Here is a 13,343-nt window from a genome sequence, read left to right as displayed (position 1 = left end):
CTGCAATGCCATTAGAGTAACTGGGGTGTGTATGTCATGTGACCGAGAAGCCACTGTCCTCAGCATCTCAAGATACATTCCATGGTTGCCATGGCTGCCAGCGCTCTATTCCCTCAATGAACAGGCAGCTCTCTGCCTTCCAACGGAGCCAGAGCTGTCACCCAACCATGCTGCAGCTATCACAGAGCCTCTAATGGCGCTGGTCGTTCTGAACATGTCAGGACTCAAAGGGCAAGACGGGCAGGACGGGGCCCAGGGCTCCAGGCGGGGTGAGGGTAACGGGGGGTGTCTTGGGAAATATGAGGACACCAGGACTGGTTATCTGGTCTGGCATATAAAAAGGGTGCAACATTTCATCCAAACACATGTAAACACTGTGGTGGGTGTGAGTCAGTGGTGGCTGGTGACACTTTAAATGGGGAGGACAGGCTTACAGTAATGGCTGGAACAGAATAATGGAATGGTCTCAAACACATTAAACACATGGTTTCCATGTGTTTGATCCATTCCATTGACTCCATTCCATTCATTATTATGAGCCTTCCTCCTCTCACCAGCCACCTCTGTCTAGACCTCTTTGCGCAGGGCCACTTTCACACTGCTGAAGATCTTGCCCAGGGCTTCAAAGAAGGGGTCACAGAAGGTCTGGATGCAGAGGGAGTAGATACGACTGATGCACTGTGACTCGATCAGGCAGCTCTTGATGCAGGGCACCACGGCCCAAATATGACAGAACGAGATGCAGGCGAAGAGGAATCCCCAGAGCAGAGCCACGGGGATGCCGAAGATGGCTGAGAGGATGCGGTAGCACCAGTACTTGGACACGGTGAAGGTGGTGTAGCTGAGCTTCCACACCCCATCCAGACTGTGTGTGCCGTCGGGCTCTGCGATTACATCCTCAAACTCTACCTGCAGGGAAGGAATACCATGGACGATGTTTTGAAAATATGTGTCATAAAATGTTTTCTAGTGTCAAAATTGACTACTAAGTATAAATAGGATAAAATTGGTCATAAAGTCAGTCTCATCCCAAACAGAGATTTGCGGGATGGTAGGAAAAAATGGTATGTCACAGAATGAAGGATACAGTAACAGTTTTCATTGGGTTGGATTTATTTCAATCTTGCCCAAATGCCCACAGCTGGCAGCACCCAAGTAATCATCAATTCGGAACCCAGCTGCATTGCATGCGACCCAATCGTAATGCCCATGGTCAATTTGGTTAGGCATTCGATATCCTTACGGGGCTAGTTAGGGACCTTCACTATATTACACAATGTACATGGGACAATATTTTTAAATGTCAACATCACCAAAATCCAATGACTTAAAAAAATTAAATCTACCATACATTTACACAGTGGCGGTGCTAGCTTGTATGGCTCCCTGGGCGAACCCCCCCTTCAGCCCCCCCCCCGCCAACAACAAAGCACCATTCTGCAGTAACTGTAATTTTTATTCAGATATTTGGAACAACACAAATAAATAATCATAACATTTAAAACTATATAAATATAAAAATAAATACAAACATAAGCCTCTGAAATATCAAAAAGAAGTAACAAAGACAAATAGAAACACATTTGTGTTGATTTGGCACTCAGGCACCAACACATTACCCATCTACCAACACTGTCAACCAAGAGTCAAGACTAAACCAATTCACCTTGGTGGTGTGCAGACTGGTTTTATATTATTTTATTATAACGATTTAGCACAAACCATAAAAAAATGCATCAATGTGTCTGTGAAACTATATATTCACAGTGTTATGAATGCATTGTGATTTATTTGGTAGCATTTCGTAGTGATGATTTTACTAATTGCATTAGTACTGTACAAAGGTATAGGTGCACTATTTGATAGATTCCCCCACTCCCCCTACCTCGGGCTTCCAGTGGGGAGACCTGAGGTCAACCTACCCCCGCCCCCTCCCCATCTCGTACTTCTGAATGGGAGACCTTCCCAGGCAGTAGCCTGCCTAGCTCACAAACTAGAATCAGGGCGCCCACTCCGACAAAGTTAATTAACCCACAGTCCCATGTGTTGACATGATATCATTGACGTGACGTGTAAATGAGCGATAGAAAACCAATCACGCAAATGTCACCATTACGAATTTTTTTTGTGCAGCCGCCCCCGGCAAGATGCCGCCCTGGGCATCTGCCCATGTCGCCTATACCTAAATCCGCCACTGCATATACACATATTGAAAGCATTTAATGACACATTGACGGACCCAAACTAGCCCCATAGATAGGCTATCCAATCAGTAGCGGTGTGTGGGTAAAATCACTGGGGAAGAGAAAGAGAGAGAAAGAGTGAAAGGGAGAAAGGAGAAAGGGAGAGATAATTAAGATGTAAATGGTTTCCTCATGTTTGTCCTTAGAAGAACCAGAGGATAATTTCATAATGAGAACGGCTGTCATGTGTATAAGATGTTAAGCTCTGTCTGAAATGTAGATCATTACAACGTGTGAATGAAATCAATGGAAATCGATCGATCCAATCAGATATCATCTTTAAAAATGTATTGGCAATTTGCAATCAATTAAAATCTAAGTGTGTGTGTGTGTCTTGTTTCCCCAGCCATGCCCTTCATCATCTCCATGCTGCTGGCCAGTCTGAACAGTTGCTGTAACCCATGGATCTACATGTGCTTTGCGGGCCACCTGTTCTCAGACCTGAGGCAGAACTTTGTGTGCTGCTCGGCCCGCTACCTCAAGTCCTCCCAGTGCCACTGCGAACGTGACAACGACTCCAGCCGCAAAAGCAACTCCTCCACTTACGTCATCAAGAGCACCAGTAGCCAGAGGAGCGTCACACAGACCTCCACCACATGAGACGTCTTCACTCCCCACAATGGTACCCCCCCAGTCAGAACTGTAAACCCCTCACACACACCCTCCACCACCTCCCCAAACCCACATTTCTCCTTCCCCTACTGTTGTCCCGCTCCGGGGGAGGCTCACCTAAAACTATTGCACTGATTTTTACATTTTAGTCTCAGACATGGTTTGTCGAGAGTAAATTGAACAATTGATTGTTGTACAGATGGAGATTTATTTGGGGACATGTTGAACGTCTCCACTTACAGGCAAAGTTCAGAGTGAGTCATCCATTGATTGTGTTTTCAGACTGATGGATTTACATATTTGGTCCGTGGAGGAGGACAGGAGATGGTAAATGAAAAATGAAGCACTGACTGTCTGTCACTCCCAACCAAGGAGAGGAGGGAGCTGTGTTCTCCTCACCATGGACTTAAAGTCCATTAACATAGGCCTCCCATGCCACAGATTTCGTGTCAATCAGATCTGTAATGGTGGTTTGGATTGTGAAGACTGACCAAGACAGTGACATTTCTTCTTAATTTTGTCAGCCTGAAGGTAAAGCTACTCTCCTCTTGCATTGCTTTGCACATATTGACATATAGGATGTCTCCTGTGCTATGTTGCTCATGTCTGTTGCATCACACCATCCGTTAGGTCACACACACAGTACGTTTCCACTATTACACAGTTTGTGAAATGACAACTGCCATATCTGTCATGCTGTACATGTTTACTTACTTAATTTTACAGAAGGCTACTCAATAAACTAGCTACCATTTTCTTCTAGGATGAACACAAACATCCAAATGTATTTCTTTGAAGATTGTGGTGTACTTTGGCAAAAATGTTCCTACACAATTAATCTGTCTGTACTTTTTGAGTGGTAGGCTGATGTCTTCTTCATTGCAAAATAGGATTGAGAAAATGGATTACACACACTCAGAACACTCAGAATTGGGAGAGCAATTTCATGAATCCTGCTTTGATCTATCTGGATTATTCAATGTATTTTAAAACCTATTGCATAAAGAGGGTGACCTGCCTTAATTATGAATCTACTTGAAACTCTGTTCCTTGTGCACATCACAAATGGCAGTATTATTTTATTTTACTTTTTACAAAGTTGGCTTCTGCTTTTACTGTAAACGTCTTGGTTTTCAATTTATCCTTAAACCTACTGAACATTTAATAGAAAACATAATTTCCTTATTTGCATTTAGAGTGTTGTATTTTGGAAAGTACATACTGTATGTATCTCTTATTTATTTTAAATAAATTGTTTGTGTTCTATCAAGTGAGTCTGAAAATATTTTTTTTGTGCATCAAATGGAGTTGAGCCTTTTGGACCTCATAACTTTATAAAAAAGTATATATATTTTTATTTAAATGTTATATTCTATGATAAAAAGGACATGTTTGACTTTCAGTAAAACATATTAGTCAAGCTCATGTACTTTTTTTTTGGGGGGGGGGGGGGCATTTTTCTACATGTTAGGTCCATAATCCTAACAGGGTGTACATTTGGAGCCCAAATTAGCCATAGCTCTGTGAGTGAGCAAGACTGAGCTAGCATAACACTTGAAAATTATTTTTTACTTCTCTACCAAACATATTTTAACATTTTGAAATGTTAATTGCCCCTGAACAAGGCAGTTAACCCCACTGTTCCCCGGTAGGCCGTCATTGTAGATAAGAATTTGTTCTTAACTGACTTGCTTAGTTAAATAAAGGTTAAATTAAAACATTTAAAATAAACATTGTTTTACCACCAAAGAAATGATGACACTTTCTGAATGTGGTTTAATTTTACAAAGGGCTATTTTCTTTATTGGAGAACTATAACAAACTAACATGGTTCAAAGTGATATCAGGGGCATACAGCAAATCTTAAATAAAATAATAATAAATACAATAATCATGAAAAAAACATTATTGATGATAGAGAATTTAACTATAAAATAAACGTATTACTATTTTAATGCTTATATTTCTCATGGAAGTTGATGAATAGAATGGTCCAACACACCAAGACAGTCGTGAAGAGGGCACGACAAAGCCTATTCCCCCTCAGGAAACTAAAAACATTTGGCATGGGTCCTGAGATCCTCAAAAGGTTCTACAGCTGCAACATCGAGAGCATCCTGACTGGTTGCATCACTGCCTGGTACGGCAATTTCTCGGCCTCTGACCGCAAGGCACTACAGAGGGTAGTGCGTACGGCCCTGTACATCACTGGGGCTAAGCTGCCTGCCATCCAGGACCTCTACACCAGGCGGTGTCAGAGGAAGGCCCTAGAAATTGTCAAAGACCCCAGCCACCCCAGTCATAGACTGTTCTCTCTACTACCGCATGGCAAGCGGTACCGGAGTGCCAAGTCTAGGACAAAAAGGCTTCTCAACAGTTTTTATCCCCAAGCCAAAAGAATCCTGAACAGGTAATCAAATGGCTACCCGGACTATTTGCATTGTGTCCCCCCAACCCCTCTTTTTACGCTGCTGCTACTCTCTGTTTATCATATATGCATAGTCACTTTAACTATACATTCATGTACATACTACCTCAATTGGGCCGACCAACCACTGCTCCCGCACATTGGATAACCGGGCTATCTGCATTGTGTCCCGACACCCGCCACCCACCACCCGCCAACCCCTCTTTTACGCCACTGCTACTCTCTGTTCATCATATATACATAGTCACTTTAACCATATCTACATGTACATACTACCTCAATCAGCCTGACTAACCGGTGTCTGTATGTAGCCTCGCTACTGTATATAGCCTGTCTTTTTACTGTTGTTCTATTTCTTTACTTACCTATTGTTCACCTAGCACATTTCTTGCACTATTGGTTAGAGCCTGTAAGTAAGCATTTCACTGTAAGTTCTACACCTGTTGCATTCAGCGCGCGTGACAAATAAACTTTGATTTGATTTGATAACACCCAGGGACATGTCAAAAACGCCTATATCCACTGAAAAAAAGTTTCAAAATGCATAGAATTCCCTTTCAAAATCCACATTTTTGTGTTTTTAAGGTAAAGGACACCGACCTTCTACTTAAAGGCTTTTGGAATCGACATTTTACACTAAATAAGAAGTGATATTTCCTGGGGACAGAAAAGGCACCACATTGTAGGAATGACCCAGCTCATAAAGTATGTTGAACTTCTGTATCTTACATTTAAATTAATGTGCACATACATACATGTCATAGAAAGATAGGAAAAAGATTTGGGATGGGATAATGCTACTTTTATAGGCATGGCCTTATGTGTCTGGATCCAGACCACTGGTTCTCAATTGGCTTTTCTATCCCTAACTTCCAATGAGAATGACTGGTCCACCTGGTTACAAAAAGAAGTTTGTAATTTCCACTTTCAAATTTCAGACTTGATTTTCCCTCACGAAAAATGTATCAACCCCTAAAAAAAATAATTATAATCCACATAATAATTCAAATTTCCTGTTTCTGCAGGATTATTTTACTGTTGTAGCAAACTGGTTCAAATTAAGATCCTACATCTATAGAGGCCAAGAGGATAATAATAATCTGTGATATCAATTCAAAGAAACCCAAATACTGCTCTGGAATATTTATAGCCAGTCTTATCCATCAAATAATTATGTGCAAATGCTGATAGAGCAAATTCCCCACAGATTAGGTTCGGCCCCACTCATCAAAAATCGACAACAGATATTTGTACTTCTCTTTCTCAATCAATATATAAACAAATGCAATAATACCAATGTCGTATATCTTTAGTGAGATAGTTGGCGTCCTCTGATGCCACATACTTGGCTGAATTGTAGGACCTGCAAATAGAAAAATCTATTTATAATTTTAAAACCTGAGGCTCCTTTCTTTCTAACATTCTTACAGTTTCAACAGCCACACAGTCAAGTTATTGGTAGCTTATGTGAAAGAAATGTGAAGCAAAATTTACAATTTAGAATGTGTTTAATCAAAATTATTCAGTTGAGAAAATGCATCTTATTGATTCTGTAAAAGGTGATATAATCTTGTTGAAGCACTACAATTCCCATTTCTATTGTACAACATCAACTAGTTTATCAGCAGGCACAAAATGCACGCATACACACACACACACACACACACACACACACACACACACACACACACACACACACACACACACACACACACACACACACACACACACACACACACACACACACACACACACACACACACACACCTGACTGTCTAATATACTGTATATCAATTCAGAATTGGGCTCTCCAACCCTGTTCCTGTGAATTACCCTCCTGTAGGTTTTCGCTCCAACCCTAGTTGTAACTAACCTGATTCAGCTTATCAACCAGCTAATTATTAGAATCAGGTGTGCTAGATGAGGGTTGGAGCGAAAACCTACAGGATGGGAGCTCTTCAGGAACAGGGTTGGAGAGCCCTGTGTAGGCAGTATTGTCCTACAGGTGCTGCAATGCCGTTAGAGTAACTGGGGTGTGTATGTCATGTGACCGAGAAGCCACTGTCCTCAGCATCTCAAGATACATTCCATGGTTGCCATGGCTGCCAGCGCTCTATTCCCTCAATGAACAGGCAGCTCTCTGCCTTCCAACGGAGCCAGAGCTGTCACCCAACCATGCTGCAGCTATCACAGAGCCTCTAATGGCGCTGGTCGTTCTGAACATGTCAGGACTCAAAGGGCAAGACGGGCAGGACGGGGCCCAGGGCTCCAGGCGGGGTGAGGGTAACGGGGGGTGTTTTGGGAAATATGAGGACACCAGGACTGGTTATCTGGTCTGGCATATAAAAAGGGTGCAACATTTCATCCAAACACATGTAAACACTGTGGTGGGTGTGAGTCAGTGGTGGCTGGTGACACTTTAAATGGGGAGGACAGGCTTACAGTAATGGCTGGAACAGAATAATGGAATGGTCTCAAACACATTAAACACATGGTTTCCATGTGTTTGATCCATTCCATTGACTCCATTCCATTCATTATTATGAGCCTTCCTCCTCTCACCAGCCACCTCTGTCTAGACCTCTTTGCGCAGGGCCACTTTCACACTGCTGAAGATCTTGCCCAGGGCTTCAAAGAAGGGGTCACAGAAGGTCTGGATGCAGAGGGAGTAGATACGACTGATGCACTGTGACTCGATCAGGCAGCTCTTGATGCAGGGCACCACGGCCCAAATATGACAGAACGAGATGCAGGCGAAGAGGAATCCCCAGAGCAGAGCCACGGGGATGCCGAAGATGGCTGAGAGGATGCGGTAGCACCAGTACTTGGACACGGTGAAGGTGGTGTAGCTGAGCTTCCACACCCCATCCAGACTGTGTGTGCCGTCGGGCTCTGCGATTACATCCTCAAACTCTACCTGCAGGGAAGGAATACCATGGACGATGTTAGTGAATTCTCACTGATGAAAGGAAGTCTAGTGTTTTCTGAGTACCTAACACCAGGGCCAGGATTTAATCAACGACTTGTTGTCAACAAACCCATTGCACTGTCGACAATATGCCTTTTGAAGGTAATTTTCTTAATATTCACGGAAAAGTCATGGTAAATGCTGTGAATGTCGGCACAAGTGTAAATTCCCTTTTAAAGTCAAGAGCAATGCGCTTGGCAACAGTGCACCCTTGATTGAATCCCTGCCCAGTTTCCTCACAAATCAATGGATATGATTATGCAAAAATACATGTGTTATTGTGACTTAACAACATTACTGTTATCATTAGTAGTGCCTGGGATACATAGTGGATGAAATAAACACAACTATACTGAGGGCCTATACCACACTTCAATCTGTTCTGTGTACTGTACTAACATATAGACCCCTTTCTGTGTTTGCAAACATTGCCACACGAGGGACACAGGGAGTTCTCATAGACCGCTAGCAAAAAAGCCTCCATTTACATGTTGCTTATGAGTGCATTTCACACTACCTTGGATTATGATTGGATTGTAAAGCTTGTATGAATGACCTGCTTATTATAATGTGTGTGTCATCGTTGCCCATCAACTGCATTATACGTAAAAAAACAAAAAAACACTTAAACTTCAACCAGTAAACATACCCTTTGCTAACTTTACTACAGACTATATCAATGAGCATTAACTACTGAATCCAAAATAGGTATTTGGCAAAGATCACAACTAAATATACTCTTAGCAACTGCTCAAGCAATAATCAAAACAACATTGTAAGCGTATCAGAACCCCAAAAACGTGTTTTGCTTAGAAGTAATAACTACAGTATGTAAATGTGGTCTATGTTGAATGGGCGCAGATGGTGATGGCTTTCATTCTGCCTCCAAAAGTCAGTGCGTGACGTCATTGTGTTGTGTACTGAAAAGGGGCCTATATCTTTGTTTATTTATGAGTGATGAGAACCCTGTCAACTTTCACCCTCATATGGTAATTGTTTGTTACTTTGCATTTATCTCAGTGCTAGCGTAGCTCAAATTGTCCCACAGTTTTTTTCTTTTCTCAGAGGACGATTTGGATAAAGTTTCTGGAAACCCAGAGTTTCTTCACGTAAAATGCATGTCTATGATGGCCCAGTTTGTAATTGCTTGTTGTATTCAGTATCCAACACCTGGTCCTTACAAAATCCTGGCTCACTGTTGCATAGACATCTGCAACTCAACCCTGAATGGTAATTAACTTGTTACACTCAACAGATGCCTAACAGATGTAAACCAATTTCTAGAATTTGAAATATTACTACTGAATCACTGTCTATTCATTTTAATTAACACAACTTTAAAATTGATTGTAGGCATGCTTTCCAAACTGAAAAGTGGTGTGTGCGTATGTATTCACCCCCTTTGCTATGAAGCCCCTAAATAAGATCTGGTGCAACCAATTACCTTCAAAAGTCACATAATTAGTTAAATAAAGTCCACCTGTGTGCAATCTAAGTGTCACATGATCTGTCACATAATCTCAGTATATATACAACTGTTCTGAAAGGCCCCAGAATCTGCAACACCACTAAGCAAGAAACACCACCAAGCAAGTGGTACCATGAAGACCAAGGAGCTCTCCAAACAGGTCAGGGACAAAGTTGTGGAGAAGTACAGATCAGGGTTGGGTTATAAAAAAATATCAGAAACTTTGAACATCCCACAGAGCACCATTAAATCCATTATATATATATTTTTAAGAATATGGCACCATAACAAACCTGTCAAGAGAGGGCCGCCCACCAAAACTCACGGACCAGGCAAGGAGGGCATTAATCAGAGAGGCAACAAATAGACCAAAGATAACCCTGAAGGAGCTGCAAAGCTCCACAGCGGAGATTGGAGTATCTGTCCACTTTAAGTCGTACACTCCACAGAGCTGGGCTTAATGGAAGAGTGGCCAGAAAAAAAGTCATTGCTTATTAAAGAAAAAAAAAAGCAAACACTTTGGTGTTCGCCAAAAGGCATGTGGGAGATTCCCCAAACATATGGAAGAAGGTACTCTGGTCAGATGAGACTAAAATTGAGCTTTTTGGCCATCAAGGAAAAATGCTATGTCTGGTGCAACCCAACACCTCTCATCACCCCGAGAACACCATCCCCACAGTGAAGCATGGTGGTGGCAGCATCATGCTGTGGGGATGTTTTTCATTGGCAGGGACTGGGAAACTGGTCAGAATTGAAGGAATGATGGATGGCGCTAAATACAGGGAAAGCCTTGAGAGAAACCTGTTTCAGTCTTCCAGAGATTTGAGACTGGGACGGAGGTTCACCTTCCAGCAGGACAATGACACTAAGCATACTGCTAAAGCAACACTCGAGTGGTTTAAGGGGAAACATTTAAATGTCTTGGAATGGCCTAGTCAAAGCCCAAACCTCAATCCAATTGAGAATCTGTGGTATGACTTAAATATTGCTGTACACCAGCGGAACGCATCCAACTTGAAGGAGCTGGAGCAGTTTTGCCATGAAGGATGGGCAAAATTCCCAGTTAGATGTGCCAAGCTTATAGAGACATACCCCAAGAGACTTGCAGCTGTAATTACTGCAAAAGGTGGCTCTACAAAGTATTGACTTTGGGGGGAGGGTGAATAGTTATGCAGGCTCAAGTTTTCTTTTTTTTTTGTCTTATTTCTTGTTTGTTTCACAATAAAAAATATTTTGCATCTTCAAAGTGGTAGGCATGTTGTGTAAATCAAATGATACAAACCCCCCAAAAATATATTTTAATTCCAGGTTGTAAGACAACAAAATAGGTAAAATGCCAAGGGGGGTGAATCCTTTTGCAAGCCACTGTAAGTAATGAAAATACTGAGCTATAGTATACGCTGAATTTTGTTTTTTTAACAAGTCATACTTTTTTTCTCTCTAAAAATATCTAAAATATTTCTCTAAAAAATATTGACACCCCGAAAGATTCTTAGAAATAAAGTAGTCAAAAGTTTAGTATTTGGTCCCATATTCCTAGCATGCGGTGACTACGTCAAGCTTGTGCATTTGAAGTTCATTTGGATTGGGTTTCAGATTATTTTGTGCACTATAGAAATGCTAAATAATGTATTGTGTCATTCTGGAGTCACTTTAATTGTAAAGAATAGGTTTCTAAACACTTCTACATTCATGTGGGTGCTACCATGACTACAGATAATCCTGAATGAATCGTGAATAACACAGAGGGTCAAAGATCACACCCCCAAGACATGCTAACCATTACCAATAACAGGAAAGGTTAGCATGTCTTGGGTGTACATTACAATCTTTGACCCTCTGTAATTTTCTCACTCATCATCATTATTCACGATTCTTTCAGGATTATCTGTAATCGTAGTAGCATCCACATTAATGTAGAAGTGTTTAGAAATATGGTTTACTCTTATTTAGAAAAAATGTCACTCCAAAATGACTCAATACATTATTTAACATTCATTTATATTGAACACAAAATAATCTGAAACATAACTAAGACAAACTGTAAATGCATCCAACAAGTTTAATGCAGTCATTGCATGCTAGGAATATGAGACCAAATACTAAACTTTTGATTACTTTATTTATACGAATCTTTAGGGGTAACAATTTTGACCTACCTTTTTGAAAAAATATACATTACCTTCTCTGAGCAATTATATTAGTATAAAATAATATAATTTCCCCCAAGAAATGTTTTGCTTACAATATAGTTCAGTATTTAAGTTTTTTATTTCATACAATCATTATTGCTCATCTTCATCAAAAATTTCTGACCCCACTGTACATGCTATACTTAACAGATGACTCACTCAAGTTAATAAAAGTTTTTCCATACGACCTGTTTAGCCAGGCAGTAGACTATCTACTTCCACGCTCTCCTGAGCTCTGGGGAAATATAGCGCATGATAGATATTACTGTATGTAAACATGACGACAAACACAGGAAAAGCAGCGATAAAGCTCTGAAAAGAAACTACCTCATAATATCCCTGTCTGTCACAGCCCTTTAGCCCCATTCCAGAAATAAACCATGGGTGCCGTGCTGGGGCATAAGGAATAGGCCTGGGACTATTTTGGGCCCTTCATGGCAGCAACACAGCAACATACTGAAGTGTACAGTGTTGGCTTTAAGTTTAGACTTTAGACTTAATTTTAAACTAAGGTTTAAAACGTGTCTTTCCTTACTTGAGGCAAAAAGAGTTCAACCTGTAGATTCAGTGTGTGTGTGAGTGGGTGGCGCAGTCATGGTTTACCTACCTTGATCACATCCTCATTGATCAATTTAGGGTCTCTGTTGATCAGGTCGATCTCCTTGGTGTGGCTGTCTTTTACAAATTTCTCCTCGTTGGTGTTGTACTGGTACTGGTCGGCCATGGTGGGGCCTTGGGCTGGGGCAGAGGCAGGGAGAGTAGTGGGGCGTGGAGGGCAGGGGCAGAGGACAGTGAGTGTGAACCCACTGAAGCAGACTGCAGGCAGCCCCCTCAGTCACACTGATCCTCCCTGTTACTACTGTGACAACACGGCTGAAATTCCGGTGGACAGCTGCTGCCCCCACATGCGCACACACATACACACACATTCATGCACACACCCACACACACACACACACACACACACACACACACACACACACGCACACACACGCACACACACGCACACACACACACACACACACACACACACACACACACACACACACACACACACACACACACACACACACACACACACCTACACATGCACACACACTTACACACCCACACACCTAGACTCACACACCTAGACACACACACACACAGAAAAAGCATGTCTTAAAGGGGACCCCAGAGCCGTGTCAAATTTCACACTGGGCTGTGGGGTCAGCAGGGCAGGGCTTACATTGTAGCATGAATTTCCACTCTAGTGTGATGCAGTGACGACTCTCCTACTCCTGCTCCCACTAACACCAACAGTTCACTACAGTACCATCCACACTGACCAACAACTTCCAGACAGGAAGAATGTAGGACTTTGTCATAAACAGTAATCGACTGTATTATGCTTAGTCAACAAAGTATATGTGAATGCATAGAACATTTTCAA

The 13,343-nt window shown here is 41.8% G+C and overlaps 2 protein-coding genes across 2 annotated transcripts; both read right to left on the bottom strand.

Moving 5' to 3' along the window:
* Positions 1-567: 567 nt before the first annotated feature.
* LOC120064750 (caveolin-3-like) lies at positions 568-1,163 on the bottom strand. Its single transcript, XM_039015365.1, has 2 exons — positions 1,128-1,163; positions 568-909 (listed from the first exon to the last, which is right to left on the bottom strand). Exons 1-2 carry the CDS (start codon positions 1,161-1,163, stop codon positions 568-570), a joined length of 378 nt encoding a protein of 125 aa, XP_038871293.1.
* Positions 1,164-7,858: 6,695 nt separating this feature from the next.
* LOC120064895 (caveolin-3-like) lies at positions 7,859-12,635 on the bottom strand. Its single transcript, XM_039015484.1, has 2 exons — positions 12,519-12,635; positions 7,859-8,200 (listed from the first exon to the last, which is right to left on the bottom strand). Exons 1-2 carry the CDS (start codon positions 12,633-12,635, stop codon positions 7,859-7,861), a joined length of 459 nt encoding a protein of 152 aa, XP_038871412.1.
* Positions 12,636-13,343: the final 708 nt, after the last annotated feature.

Source organism: Salvelinus namaycush, chromosome 20, assembly GCF_016432855.1.
Source record: "Salvelinus namaycush isolate Seneca chromosome 20, SaNama_1.0, whole genome shotgun sequence".
Lineage (NCBI taxonomy): Eukaryota > Metazoa > Chordata > Actinopteri > Salmoniformes > Salmonidae > Salvelinus > Salvelinus namaycush.
Note: the sequence above shows the minus strand (reverse complement) of the source record. Positions and strands in the feature narration are given on the sequence as shown.

What these genes read in the sequence shown, in the direction of transcription:
- LOC120064750 (XM_039015365.1), bottom strand. Translation starts at nt 1,163, where the DNA reads ATGATTACTTGGGTGCTGCCAGCTGTGGGCATTTGG. An exon ending in TGCCAGCTGTGGGCATTTGG is followed by an intron (nt 910 to 1,127) that starts GCAAGATTGAAA and finishes CCTTCCCTGCAG; the next exon opens with GTAGAGTTTGAGGATGTAAT.
- LOC120064895 (XM_039015484.1), bottom strand. Translation starts at nt 12,635, where the DNA reads ATGGCCGACCAGTACCAGTACAACACCAACGAGGAGAAATTTGTAAAA. An exon ending in TCAATGAGGATGTGATCAAG is followed by an intron (nt 8,201 to 12,518) that starts GTAGGTAAACCA and finishes CCTTCCCTGCAG; the next exon opens with GTAGAGTTTGAGGATGTAAT.